This window comes from Pipistrellus kuhlii, unplaced genomic scaffold (assembly GCF_014108245.1).
Source record: "Pipistrellus kuhlii isolate mPipKuh1 unplaced genomic scaffold, mPipKuh1.p scaffold_m20_p_9, whole genome shotgun sequence".
In the NCBI taxonomy this organism is placed as follows: Eukaryota; Metazoa; Chordata; class Mammalia; order Chiroptera; family Vespertilionidae; genus Pipistrellus; species Pipistrellus kuhlii.
This window is the reverse complement of record NW_023425595.1, coordinates 7,371,919-7,387,133: the sequence shown is the minus strand read 5'-3', so window position 1 is coordinate 7,387,133 and position 15,215 is coordinate 7,371,919. Positions and strand designations below refer to the sequence as shown.

Below are 15,215 nucleotides of genomic sequence, written 5' to 3'. Positions count from 1 at the left end.
AACTCGTCCCCCCTCAAATCCATTCTTCTCATTGGGGTTGGGCCCCTTTTTTAGCTATGGCAACCTGACCTCACCCATCTCCTGTCCTCTAGATAACGTTCCTTTCTTTCAACCCAGTTTCTCATTATTCTTTGTCTGAATTTACTTCCCCCAAAATCTGTTTTTCCTTACATTTTTGTTTTCAGAGAGGATGGGAGGAGGAAGAGAAAGAAACATCAATGATGAGAGGGACTAATTGATTGGCTGCCTCCTGCATGTCCTCTGCTGGGGATCAAGCCCAAAAGCCGGGCATGTGCCTGATTGGAAATCAAATCCTGACCTTCTGGTTCATGGGTCAATGCTCAACCACTGAGCAACACCAGCCAGACTATTTTTTTTCAATATTAAAAGAAGGGACTAGATAGGTCTTTTTAATACAAAATAATAAGAGAAACATGATTACGTGGCATTATATTAGACATAAATCTGAAAGGAAATAATCCCAAAAGTTCACCTAGTGCATCTGCCAGCCTCTGGGCAAGATGCCACATCAACCGTCAAATCGAGTCTGGATCCTCAGCTTAATGGGTCATTGGAAACAAGTTTGTTTTTGTGTGTTTTTTAATTGAAGTCCTTATCTGTAATCCAAACTTTCCTAAATAATGAAATCCATGAACATTTTAGCATCAGAAATCAAATCTCAAATTTGAAAATGTCATATTGGGGTTTTGAAAAAAGTTGGAATTTAGTCCATGTTTTAATTATATAATTTTTTGTATTTTTAAAAATCCGATATTATATTGTATTAGTTTCAGGTGGATAGCATAGTAATTAGATAATCATAAACTTTACAAAGTGTTCCCCTCAATATTTCCAGTACCCATCTGGCACCATACATACTTATTACAGTATTAGTGACTATATTTCCTCTAATGTACTTTTTGCTTGTTTCTCTGACAGAGACAGAAAGAAAAGCCTTTTCTTTTCAATGTTAAGGTAAGAGTGTAAGAGTTTCTAGCGGGAGTTAGAAGCCAATCATTAAAAGATAAAAACACGTGAATTAGCAATGACTAGTAACTTCATTTTATCTATATTTATGAGAAATTCCTTTGATCAACGTAGTCTAAAAATCACTTCTACAGCTGGAGGTGTTTAATATAGCATCAATTTATGATGCTTAAAATATCTTTATCTTTTCAGTGTTGAAATATTCTGAAACTAGGTTGCAGTGATGGCCTCATAGCTTTGTGAATATACTAGAAACCACCAAATTATACACTTTATAAATGAGTGAATTTTATAGTATGTGAAATGTATCTCAATACATATGTAAAGAAGAGAGAGAACATGTATTGTATATTTATGATATATGGAAGGTGCCATCTTTAAGCTCAAAGCAGATCCCAAGGAAGTGGAAGCTAAAAGAGTGCTAAGTTCTCACTAGAATGGCCTATTAAAACTTCATTCACCAAAGCAATGATTTCAGTATAGGAAAATTCACTTAACGATAACAAAAACTTCTTTCTTGTTTTCCAATACAATAGACCAATAATCAAGTAGGTCACAATCATGCACTTGCGCTTCTTTAACTGTTTACTCCTTGAGTCAACCGAGATTTTGGTTTCTCAAATATTCCACCCTAATTAAAATTTCCAGGAGGCAGAGTTAGTTTGAATTAGTGAAAAGTCAGAATTTGAGGGTGCTTTATTCACAACACAATATTTGCACTCCAAAATACATCAAAACAAGTCTAAGACCAAGCAAATATAAAACGAGAATGCACTAGACCTAAGTGCATTTATAAAAGGAAAGCATTTATAACCCTACAAAAATGGCAGCGGGGAAAATACCCCTTCTACAAAAACTCCGTGCTACCAAGAAGCACAAGGATTTGTTTGTCCAGCAAGAGCCTTCCTCCCACACCAACACACAAGACTGTACAAAAACCCCTCTCTGTCTCTCTAAAGATAATCATATTCACCTTAGTTTTGTTTGAATCATAAATAACACACTGCTCTAGCTGCCTCAATCCTTGTACTGTATACAGGACCTGTTCTTTATGCAGAGATGGGGGGTGAACATTTGGGAGTGCAAGGCATAGAGGACTGGGCTTTAAAACCAACTACTTTGTTGAGCTCTAATCCTCTAAGCAGAATTAGTGACGTCAAGCCAGTTTCCATGGCACAGCCAGGCTCATGACAGCTCTGTTATATCAAGCAGAAGGACAAAATGGGCTGCACTTAATAGCACACAGAAACAAACATAAAACCAAGCCCTGGTTAATCTCTCGTTTTCCGGGAACTTGGGGAACAATTCTAAGATGGATCGGAAGGTACATTAAGAATATTTGCTGAAGTTCATAATGAAGACTCACATTGCTTCAGCGCATTTCCAGTTTGTTATGACAAATAATTCTAATAAACAAGTCAGGTAGTATTTTCTGATACAATATCCTTAGTGCATCTCGCTTCTTACTTGCTAACAGCCACATGACGGTGTCTCAGTGGTGCAAGTCACTGAGGCTCTACTAGAACTAAAGTGCTGCAGAAGCAGAGCAGAGAACACAATTGCTGATAAGGAAGCACCTTTTTTCCCATAAGCATGTTCTCTTCAATTACTAGCCCTTCTCACAAGTGAAATGTTCAACTAGCCCAACCCTATAAAACTCAACATCGTGCATTCATAGCTTCCTATGGATAGAATTCCCAATCACAGCACTCTCCTCCGTTGTCACCTGGATTTTAAAAATGTCAATCCTTTATTCTTCTGCACATGCCCCACTATTCCATCAGTCTGTTGTAGTAACCTTAACCATAGTTCTAGGAAAAGACTACTGTCACAGAGGAAGTGATAGGTCTCCTCTGAAGTAAGTCACCGATTTCTGTCTTCCTCGGGAACCTCCTCACTGCCCCACACTGCAGGTGAGGAGAGAGAGGTGGGACGTAATTGCTGCTATGAAGAAACGGAGCATGGTCAACCCTAATGTGGACGGCTCACTGCATGTAGAGTTTGATGGCAGTCAAGGGAGACTGTAAAAAAAGACTGTCACAATTACTCATATTCCCATGTCTAAGTGTGCTCTTGGAGGGTCACTGCTTTCATTTCTAAGCTTGAACAGAAAACTGAACTTGGTACAGACAGTTCTCTAAACAGGCTCTCAAGAAGACCGAGAAACATATCAAAATAGTTCTAGGCCAGAAGAGAATCTTGGAACATGGGGGTCAGGTAGATAATTAGAACTAGCAATCTAAGAGCAGTGTACAAATATTTCTTTGTTGAAGAAAGTTTGCAAACACTTACCACACAAAAGAGAACTGCCTGTCCTAAAACACCATAACATGTCATAATTCCACCTTAAGCAATACAGTATGAAAGAAGCTATTTTTAGCTTTTCCATGGTTGTTATGGCAACCACCTCCTGGCTCCAGCTGTACACGATGTTTATAATTCCAGGGAAGTGGAAAGAGCAAATTTCCTCTATAATGCAATTATGCACTTTCTACCTCTCTGGTAATATAATACCTTGGTTTGATTGCAGATATTTGTTTAGTGATGGTCAGTTGGCCTTCGGCTATAGTTCTACAGGGTTTGGAAAATCTCATACATCAGAGACAGAATCAGTGCAAGGGGGAAAAACAACAACAAAGGATCTTTATACAAGACTCTGCTTTTACTCAATGTAGATACAAATCCAGTGGTAACCAAGCATAGGAAATATGCCATTTGGGGACAGTGTAAAGTGCAGGTTATAAAATAATCACTTATAATGTATGAGGCTTATCAGATGAGCTGATAAATTTGAGTTTTTCTTTCCTCTTGGGCACACAGCCTCTGACTGAGTTCTGGACAATGGAATGTGGGCAGAGCTGATTACAGCACTTCCAGGCCTGGCCCATGAAGCCTCCATAAAACCACTTTTATTCTCTTACCTCATCTGTTAGCTGGATCCAGAGGACTCATTAGAGAACTGCAAGGCCCAAGGGAAGAAGAGGGGAGGCCCTAGATGGAAGGAGCCTGAGACCCTGAGTAACTGGGTAGAGCAGAGCCCTGACCACTAATTCATATTGGCTTTGCTGCAAGGGAAAAATCAACTATTCTGGTGTTAAACCACTGAGATTTGGGGGTGGTCTGTTATAGTAGTTAGCCTACCTGGACTAATTCAACTAATTCAACTCTTTTAACTCAAGTGAATATAGCTGTTATTCTCCCTAACTAAAAGAGCTGTTTCATAAAATCCACTAGTTTATGTAGTTAACAAGTGCCACAATCACCCCCATGATGCCAGTTTCAGTCCAGCCTATGATGGCTTTTGCCAGATCATTTCTCAACCTCAACTTAAAATCAACTTGATTTCTTGAAGGCAAGGATCCAATGACTTTTCTGTGTACTCCATGATAAAATTTATTTAATGCCTGCCTGTTGAATGGATAGATCCTTTTCTTTGCATTCTTTATTTTTATCTAATGCTCCAACTATAACTGTGATATGACTGTGAGGTCTACAGAGATAGGAGTGAAGTTCCTAGGGCCTAGTGCAGTTACTAAATATGTAGCTTCATAGCACTCATTTAACTTAAAGTACTGAAATTCCATGACTCTTAGAGTCTAATATTTTATGATATGCAAAGATATCACAATGGTGTTTTTTTAATTTAGTTTTTCACCAACACACTAAAAATGCTTTTTATGATACCTGCTGTGATTTATAAGTATGAGAGTCTTTCTTTTTTAAGGAGAAACTTCCCATTCTGAATTAATATCATATCACTTGCAAATGCCAAAGTAAGACTAAGATGGTGGCCCAAATTTCATCCCTCCCAAGTTCTATTCTGTCTGCCCTAATTCTCTGCAGTTTTTTAAGGTTCTTGTCTGGTTTGACTACTGTCCCTTTCATATCTGACCACCAGGGGGACACACACCCATGGTCAACCAACAATAAGCAGCTTGAAGATTTTAAAGGGAAATTTGTCTAAAAACAAGCTATTAAAATATAAAAAACTACATATAAAATGGAATTACAAACAAAGAACCTTAGAAGAAAGAAACTAGAAGCAGTTTCTGAACCGGTCTCTACAGATGCCAAATAAAATGGATTCCTAACCTCAGTTTCCTCATCTGTGCAATGGTGGGAGGCTATCAAGGTTAAAGGAGTTAACATAGAGCATGCTCTTGGTACAACACCTGGCACATAATACCTGTGTTTCCCCGAAAATAAGACATCCTCCGAAAATAAGACCTAGCGCATGGAAAAATAAGACATCCCCTGAAAATAAGACGTAGCACAACTTTGGGAGAAAAAATTAATATAAGACACTGTCTTATTTTCGGAGAAACGGGGTATATACTCAATAAACATTAGCTGTAATCCCTGCCTGAAGCTGGTTGCAGAGGTTTCTTCACAGAGGTAGGGTCCTACGTCTTCCCTTTTCAAAGCTGTGATTCCTTTAAAGGGTCTTTTAAACTCAAAGCTATTTTGCAGAGGAAGGATGACTATGAAGCCCTAAATTTAGCAAATGAGCAAGCTAGCTCAAGATGCAAGCCCAGCTCTTTTCAACGAGTTTTCTTTGAAGGTCTAAGCCATCCTTCAGGCTTTTCCAAGGCAAGAACAAAGTTTCATCACAATTTGACACTTCATGCTATTTCAAATGTAAGAACTCAACAACACGTTTCTCAATAAAAAACGAAGACATCCAGCACGTTCTAGTGGAACTCAATATAAAGTGGAACAGCGAGGCTAGTGGACATAGTCTTTTTCCTCCCAGGATGGGGCTGACATCTTATAATCACTTCATAGCCCAGGTTCCTCATATACCCATGCTCCCAGGAAAACCAGAGGAATGGGCCTCCCTTCATGAAACTCCACTGGTTTGGGCTCTGAGAGCACACAGCTCTGAGAGGGGATTCCCCGGGATATCCCAGGAACTCTATCCACCCCCTCAGAACAGCAGGCAATTGAGTTAGTGTTGGTGACTCAGGCAGACTTTTTATCCAGATCTAAAGGAACCACTGCAACCCTGGAGAGGGGAATGAAAAGGGAATCGAGTGGAAAAAGCCTCCCCCACCAGATGACTCACACTTCGCCCTGTGACTCATTACTGTCACTAAGACATGGAGGAGAGGTTCATTAGTCACTTTAGTGAATTTTTTTCAAAGAAAGGATTCTCCCTATAAATAACCATGAGCTCTGTCTCTCCAGTTTGGAGCGTGAGCTCGTGACTCACCTTTCTACCATGCCAGGCAGCACTAAGCGTGTCATCTGCAAAAGAGAAAAACAAAACATTTGTGACAGCTGGGAATGCAGCAGAGAAAAAGTGAAAAGAACCCACCCATGCAAACAAGAAGGGAATCACAAAGCCGCTCACCATCTCTACAGACAGCACCTCTATTTTATAGATTCTATGTGATAGGTGCCAAGAAAAGGAATCAGATGAAATTACCGGAGAGAACACTGGGAATACTTTCAGTGAACTTGGCTAAAATTATTCTTACCTGATATGTTAATACTGGCACGAAGATCTTCAAATAATTAAAGATTTACAGTGAAATCTAAGTATCTCAAAATGCATTCGCAGAAAAGGACAAGGGTTATCACAAGAAACAATGTGCCTACAAGATTGCTTAAGCTTTCTCATCTCAAAGGCTCAAATGATCTTCCCCTTCAAAAAAGCCTTTAGAAGAAGGCCAAAGAATGGCATGTTGGCAAATAATAAGGACTTCTTCGCATTCATTTCTCTTGTTGCTCTAGTCAGCTATGATTGAAACTCATCCTTAGAGAAAGTTGAGGTTAATTTGTGATCTCAAGTAACCAATAATGGAAAAACAATACGTGCATTATTAAAGGACTTCATAACTGTTTACTATATACAGAGAAGATGATGACAGAGACCATTTGTAAACTGTTTTATTTAGTAAGTCATGATTAACTAAGGAAATTAAGATATTCACTGGCTTAGTCAAGGCCACATAATAAAGCTCTGAGGTTAAAACATGAATTCTCAACTCCTAGATATCACCATTTTTTTGCAAGCAAATTATTTTTGTATTATGTAACCCCTAGCACTTGGTCATTTTGGGGAGAGAGCAGTACAAAGGAAACACTATTTCATAAATCTCAGAAAGACAACCAAATTTCAAATGAAAACATTAAAATTCAAGATAATTTAGTAAAATAAGAAGACATATATTGTCACCTATATCACCATTTATGTAAACTAGAGGCCCAGAGCAAAACATTCATGTACTTGGGGTGGGGGAGAGGTGTCCAAGCAAAAGGGTGCAGACCCCCAGATGGACATCAGGAAGGGGGGGGGGGGTGCAGAATGAGGGGGTCCTTAGCAGGAGAGGCTCCCGCCATCACTGCTGTGCTCACCAGCCCTGAGTCCAGCTTCTGGCTGAGCAGTGCTCCCACTGTGGGAGTACACTGACCACCAGGGGGGCAGTTCCTGCATTGAGCGTCTGCCTGCTGGTGGTCAGTGTGTGCCACAGTGATCATTCCTTCCACCGTTCAGTCAATTTGCATATTAGCCTTTTATTATATAGGATAAGAAATAAAGTATAACAACTTGTTTTAGAATCCAGGCTATTCACACAATAATTAGGACACCACAAATACTAGTAGCCACTTTGTTCAATTTTGCCCTGCCCTCTATCCCAGAGTAACCTGCTTGGAGTAAACAGGATCTTAATTTAAGCAACTGAAAAATGAGCTCACACAAATTAGAAGAAAAATAATACAAATGCTTTAAGCAAGTTCTCAATTGGTATCATTAACAATAATTTTAAAAGCCATAGCATAACAATGAAAAGAATTATATGAAGCAGCAAAACTGTTGCATAATGCCTGTTTTGGAGAAATTAGATGGTAACTCAATTGGAAGTCATATTAGAATAAAATAGCACACATTTCCTTTGGAAAACTGTATAATTTGTGCTCTGTGTTACCAAGAATAGAACTTAATTAGAAACCCTTACAATTTAACCTGTATGGCTAACTGAATATTTACTGTGCAGGGGATGAAAGCTTCATTAGGTAAAGTTTAGAGTGTGCTCTGAGATCTCTACATACTATTTGATTTTCTTCTTTATTAATGTTTAAATCTTTGTGGAAGGTAAGAGTCTTCCTTGCCATTTCCTCCCACCCGCATGACTTAACCTGAAATTCAACCCAACGCCATAAAACCCAAATATTTTGTAAAAAATTATGGTTTGATATATGCTAAAATAATGTAACAAAAGTAAAAGAGCTTTCCAAAAACAGAGGGCTTTGGAAATAATAATGTGTCAATTATTAATGAATCTAAAGCCATAACTTATAAACTGTCAAAAATTTAAAATAAAAAAACACATATCATCCTAGACTGTTTTTTCTAAAGTTAGCATACTATAACATGCTAAAAGTTTCCATCACTTAAATTTTCCCAAAATAAGCAGACTTCTTAAAAAGTGACAGATTTTAGGAGAAAAGAATCCCTAAAGTTCTCAAAGAGATCTTTACATTTTCACCCACATGTAAGAAACTTCTTCTTTACTAGCTTTACTCAAGCTAGAAAGAACCTTAGAATCAACCAGCAACTACTCTGTTTTTGTTTTTTTTAAGATGAAAACTATTGAAACAGCAGTTGTCATTCAATTTTGCAAACCCAATATTTTGTAGTTGTGCTTGGAACAGCCCATTACTATGAGACCCCATGGCTAAATGTCCCCAGTCATTGAGAAAATGGAGGAGCATAATGACAGCTGCTTTCAAATGCACTAAAGCATTCTGGGTAGTAACTTGTAAAGTCTTCATCTAGAGAAGCCCTGGGTGGGGTTCAGTGGTGAAGGCCAAACTCACCTTCCTGTAATTTATTAATTTCCTAATGTTGTTAACTTGAATTCTTGGGGCAGGGTGGGGGATAAATTCTTAGCATAATTCCTAAATTAAATACAATTAGAATGCTCAACAGATTCTTCTCAGGGATTTCCAAATTAATAGAGAGCTCCCCCTACTGGTACCATGTCACAGCCCGAGGCAAATCCACGTAAGAAAAAGGAAACAAATGCTTCACCTGTGCTTTTCATCCATCTGCACCCCACTCCCCCTATTCAAACATTTATCACCAACAGATAGGGCACAGCATTATCTTCTTCCAGCTGAGTAACATACCACAAGTACATAGTGGTATCAGAAGGAAAAAGTTAGCTTTTCAAATACTCAAGTGCCTTAATTTCTGATGATCATAGAGATGGAAGAAATTTATTTAGTCAAAACCATTCTAATCTCTCAACATCACTAAGCAGTTCTGCAGTTTGTATAGACTGAATGTCTGGAATTCTCTGAACAGGGGAATGCAAACCCAAATGCCTAAAAGGGCCAGGTACATAACATCACTAGTACAGCAAATCAGACAATAGAGACTAGTGGGGACTGTGGAAATCTGGAGATTGCAAGCCTAACTATTTAGCATAATTAGCTGCTACTCAGCTTAATCACTTGTTGCCACTCAGCTCTAATCACTTGTTGCCACTCAGCAGTTCAGCTCGGTGTTTCCTGATTTTCAGATTTTTCCCAAGAGAAGCTAGAAGTGTGGGTATGAAATGTCCCAGTTTTGAAAACACTGCTTAAGCCAACTGAAGTATGTTGGTAGGGCACATTCAGCCCGCAGATTACTGGTTTGCAACTTCTGACCTAGAATCGGAAAAGGAACTTACCGTCTGCCCATTCCCCTTCTGGCAGATTCAAAGATTAGGAAGTTCTTATAATTTACTCTGTGTAAATATCAACAACTGATCCAAGTTCACCCTTCTAGGGTCCCATACAGTAATTGTGATCCTTATCCCCAAAGAATTAGCATTTTTATTTTTTTCATTCATTCTTTTATTTTAATTCAAAAAGCATTCATTTTATACCCACCACATTTGAGGCTTGGGGCTCAGAAATGGAAAGAAAAAAAAGGACATGGTACCAGTCCTCATGCTATTCACAGTCTGTAGGGAGACACTCAACCAAAAGTGAAAAGCTGAGAGAAGACAGGCGGTGTGTGCTGAAACTGCCTGAGACCCCTTGTCTCTTCTGGAGGGATCAGGAAGGCTCACTACCCCAGTCCCACCTCCAAGTGCATAAACTTTAATTGAGAACTAAAGGATGAGTAGAATTAGTGAAGTCTGGACAAGGGAGACTTCCATAGAGAGAGACCAGCCTGAAGGAACATTTGGTTCAAAGGCCTGAATGAAGGTGCTCTGACCTGAGCACAGTTGGAGGCGGAGAGATCTGAAGGGAAACTGGGGAGGTGAGCAGGGACCAAGTCAGGTGAATCCTTCCCTGTCTGTAGGTCACATTCAAGATTTGGACTTGAGGAAAAGGAGAAGTTGCTGAAGGATTTAACAGGGGTACAACCCAATCTGATGTAAATAGCACTTTGGCTAGAATATGGAGACTAAGAAGAAGACAAGGCTACTCCAGTAATTCTAGCTGAGAAATTTCACGGCTTGGAATCTGGGAAGTATTACTCGGGAAGAAAAGTTGATTTGCAAAATAGGAGGTAGAACTGGCCTTGATGGTGTGTGTTTGTGTGTGTGTGTGTGTGTGTGCGTGAGAGAGAGAGAGAGAGAGAGAGAGAGAGAGAGAGAGAGAGAGAGAGAGATGCATGTTTCCTTTCTTCACTCTGAACATCTCTAGTTCTTCCAACAATTCCTAATAAAAAATAGTTTCAAGTTCCCACTCTGGTTGAATAGCTGATGAAGGAAGAACTACATTCTGATCCCCTGCTTAACACTCTTCCTCCTCATCCTCAAATAAAGCAAACCAAACTCAGTGGTACTTCACTCAAAGTGGAGGTGACTAATAAACTTTACCTTGGGTCACACCCTCACCTACTTCCTTCTTTGCTCTAAGAAAGGTAAGATAAAAATTTCCTAAGGGATTCAAGTCTAGCCAAGGTCATTCCCTGTGATCCACCTTATTCACCAAACCAGTAACAGCTTCTGGGTCCAATATCATCAGAAGGAATGATTTTCCCACCCTTGGGGAGCAAGTTTTGGCAGTGTCTATTTGAAAGTGATAAAGAGTGTATGGTGTCTTGAGATCTTAAAAGTTATTAAAGAAATAAAAAAAAAAACGAATTGGAGGAAGGATGGCAACTCCAATTATGGCAAATGCTAAAACAAGTGATCTCAAATCAGAAGCGAGCAACACAAGATCTATTTTAAAACTTGTCATTGGATTAGTGCGAAGCTCGTTATCCTACCTGTGGAGACTGGACTTGTATTTGCCTGCCTCCGGAGTTGTGGCACTTCTTCCTTTTTCACAATTCCTCTAATAATCAATAGCAGCACAACAATTTAATTTGCAAAATCTCTGTGCTTTGAGATGTAAAGCCCTCCAGGCATGAAATGAGAACTATTTTAGAAGAGTGTGGTTCAATATCTGGAGGTTTAATGTCCTCTGAACTCCACCATTTCTGCTCTGAAGGTCATTATCTTAGACTAGAGGCCCATTGCACGAATTCATGCACCAGAGGGGTCCCTTGGCCTGACCTGCAGGATCGGGCTGAAACCGGCTCTTTGACATTCCCCCAAGGGGTCCCAGATTGTGAGAGGGCACAGGCCAGGCCGAGGGACCCCAATGGTACATGATTGGGGCAGGGGAGGGATGAGAGAGCTTGGCCAGCCCGGGAAGAATAAGGGAGGGCTCCAAGGCATGTCTGGCCCATCTCGTTCAGTTCCCATTGGCCAGCCCCCATGAGCAAGCTAACCTACCAGTTGGAGCATCTTGCCCCCTTATGGTCGTGCATGGCACAGTGAGTGTTTGAGTGACCTTAGATATCATGAGCATATTATACTTTGATTGGTTGAATGGCTGACCAGACACTTAGCATATTAGGCTTTTATTATATAGGACTTTAGTCACAGACCATCTGAAATCACAAGGAAAAATCCCCAGCTAGTAGGGCTCTCTTCCAGGTTAAGGCTAATCTATCTGTCATATTGGCCACCTAGAATTTCCATACTCCTGGCTCTTCTTACCTTGGCATTTACCTGCTCTGCAGGATTTGAAAGATTTGAAAGCAAAATTGGAAAGCAAGCAACAAGGCTTCTAAACATCCCTTAGGTTGCTTCAACTAACAGTATCATGCCTGGTAAAGAGAAAGCCCAGCTAAGTAAGTCACTGAGAGAGAAAAAAGGGAACAAACCTAACTACTGAGTAAGATGAAAAGTGAACTGGAGGGCTTGGTGGCTGGGAGAGAGGACTAAACTGGACTCTATGATTCATCATCAAGGATCTATTGGCAAAAGCATTCAGCTGGCATTTCTCTCCCAGTATTCTTCTGTACCACTCACCACTACTTCAGCTGGTGACAACCTCTAATTCTTTTGGTCAAGATATTTCATTTTTATTATTCTTCTAATGGAATATGACAGTGATTTTTACAATGACCTGATCTATTCATAGGATAGGAGCACGTGGACCGAGCAATAATCCTGGGCCTGAAGGAATGTAAAGCCAGGTCACTCAGTGCATAGCACCTAACTTAAAAGATGCTGCGGCCCTACCAGCAAACATCTCCAAATTCCCAGCATGCTTTGCAGCCAGTCAACCCCTATCATAGTTTGGTAAGGAGATAATACTTTGACCAACACTGGTGGTGAGAAGAGGATTTTCTCTTTCTTATATAAACCTTTTTGATGTATTTATTGTGGCTTTAGGCTGCAGACATCCATGCCCTAGTTCCCCTGATGTCCAGCCACCATAAAACCTTGTAAGATTCTAGAGCCAGACCAATTCTCATCTTGTTTTAAGTTACCCCAGGGCTCCAAACAACCATTCCTACTGAAAATGCAGCCCTGGCCCTGGCAACATAACACAGTCAACAAAAGGACAATAGGCACAATTCATCAAAATATACCACAGGACAGATGACAGCAGCATGAAAGAGCACTGAATCCGGGAGGCCACACACAAAACTTCATCAAGGCCAATGCCCTTTTCTCAGTATAAGCAAGACAAACGCATATATTGTAACATATGTATTGCCATGTCCCTCCTGCCACTAGACCTGCCTTTCTGAAAGGTAGATCAGATCACACCTATTTCTCCTTTTCAGCCTCCTGTGGCTCTCCATCGTTTTGAGCACAGCACTCAGCTTTGCTGCAAAATCATGTCTTAACTTACTTTTCTGGCCTTCAGGTTAGCTGCCCCACCACTCGCCTCCTGCTGTGAGCCAAACCTTTCATACCTGAACTACCCAACTGTGCTGCAGAGATGGTAACTGCTCAGACCCCTGTCTACAGTACAATAAAAAGGGCTGTGCTCCAGATGTCATTAACTCCATGACAACTAAATAGTTTTAAATGGTTTTTCCAATAAAGTGTGCATCACTAAGGTACAGGAAAATTCATACTTACATTAAAAATAAAGAATGATTATTTGGCTTAATGAAGAGGGTTTTAAATGGCAAATGCTCTGAGTGTCATAAGTGAGATTTGATTTGCAAAAAAATGAGTTAATATTCAAAAATGTTAAGCATTTATCCAGTTCTGCTTGTGATCCTTCCCATCTACATATATCAAAGGCTAATATGCAAAGAGTCCTCTTAGGAATTAGACCAAAAGGCCAGAAGTTCCATCACTCACTATGATGCACCAGGGATGGTGTGGAACAAAGGAAGCTCTGGCTGGCAGCTAGAAGGCCCCAATCAGTCCTGATAGCTGGCCAGGCTTAGGGACACTACCTGTGCATGTATTTTGTGCACCCAGGCCTCTAGTCAACAATATAATAGGATATGGTATGTTTCATAATTTAGCATTTGCTCCACTATCTCATTTCATGGGAACAAGCATATTTGACAGTATAAAAAGAGAAAGTGGAAGAGGAAGAATGAAGAGGTGGGAGAAGCATTTTATAATTTGTCAAGGTATTAGGACTGGTGGTTCGCTTTTATTTCATCATTATTTTGAACAAACTGAAAGGTGCTCTACAGTGCTGTTGGGTTTGAGCTGCTTTCTCCACATTTGCCCCCTGCACTGCTCATTCTTTAAGGAGGGACATGAGGTGACCACCACCACACAGGCTCATCTGTGCTCAGATGCTGCTTGAAGGATGCAGTGTGTGGCCATGTAACACAGCAAGCTGACTGGTTCTCACAGATCAAGGTCTGGACCTTGGCCTTTTATCATTAGTGTTCTGTATAATGCCAACCAAAAACGCATGTTTTGTGAGACCAAGTAGGCCAGGGTTTTTACTATAAGTGTATACACCAGTTCAGTTCAGTTCTGACAAGCAGGAGAAAATACTAACGTGTCTAGTATAAAGTTTTGTATTGTTTATTTGACAGAGGGATTAAAATTATCAGGAGACTAATTTGTAGCTAGCATCAATTCTATAAAATAAAATTTAAACATTCGAACATATTTTTCATCATTAACTCATTATAATATATTATGAAACATATACATAATTTTAACACTCATTTTTTTAAATATGTTTTTCTTTTTAATTGATTTTAAATTTGCTAGTCTTCACTTTAGCATATATTAGCTATGGTGTCTTTGGTCAGCATATACAAGTGACAAGGCTATAATACATGCCTAGCAACTAGAAACTAGAGTTGTTTTTACATGTGGCTAAGAAAAATTGTTCTTTATCGTCCCATACTTCCCATACAATACTTTACCACAATATTTAACTCATTAACTTACATGTATCACCAGAAAATATAAAAGGGAAACAATTTACCAATGATGACTTGCATATAGATGAAAACTTTGTAAAAATCAATCTTAAGCCTAAGTTAAATTGTTTGATCCCTGGGCCTACCATAGGGTTGCATATAATAGAGGCATTTAATTAATGTCTCATTATTAAAAAGCAAAATTATACAGACACCAGTTTGGTATTCAGTTCTTTCTACTTCTTGAAGACATAAGGAAATAGACCACTTATCTGGAAAACATATATACATCAAAAGAGGAGTTGACTGAAATGAACGAGCTGATTATTTCAGTGTCCTTAAACAAAAAAGACAAAAAAGGCTGAGAAGCTGCTTACCTTACAAACAGAAAGAATGTTAACAGTTATTATTTTCTTGATGGTCTGCAAAAAAACATATTATTTTATATAGATCATGGAAATAACCACAAAATACACATGTGATCTGAATGATCTGGAGATGCATTGAAAGTTTCCCTGGGGAACAGTAGAGGTCTCAGGAAATGACAGGAGTTGGGATGGAGAGATTTTATTTTACTAGTACTCTCATT

At 39.5% G+C, this 15,215-nt stretch overlaps 1 protein-coding gene across 1 annotated transcript in view; it reads right to left on the bottom strand.

Moving 5' to 3' along the window:
* Window positions 1-15,215, bottom strand: part of HSD17B12 (hydroxysteroid 17-beta dehydrogenase 12) — a 115,643-nt gene that overhangs the window by 9,330 nt on the left and 91,098 nt on the right. The window contains exons 6-7 of the mRNA XM_036428270.2: window positions 15,004-15,048; window positions 6,200-6,234 (exon numbers count right to left, since the gene is read on the bottom strand). Of these exons, the coding sequence (XP_036284163.1) occupies window positions 6,200-6,234; window positions 15,004-15,048 (80 nt within the window). The remainder of the gene's footprint in view (window positions 1-6,199; window positions 6,235-15,003; window positions 15,049-15,215) is intronic.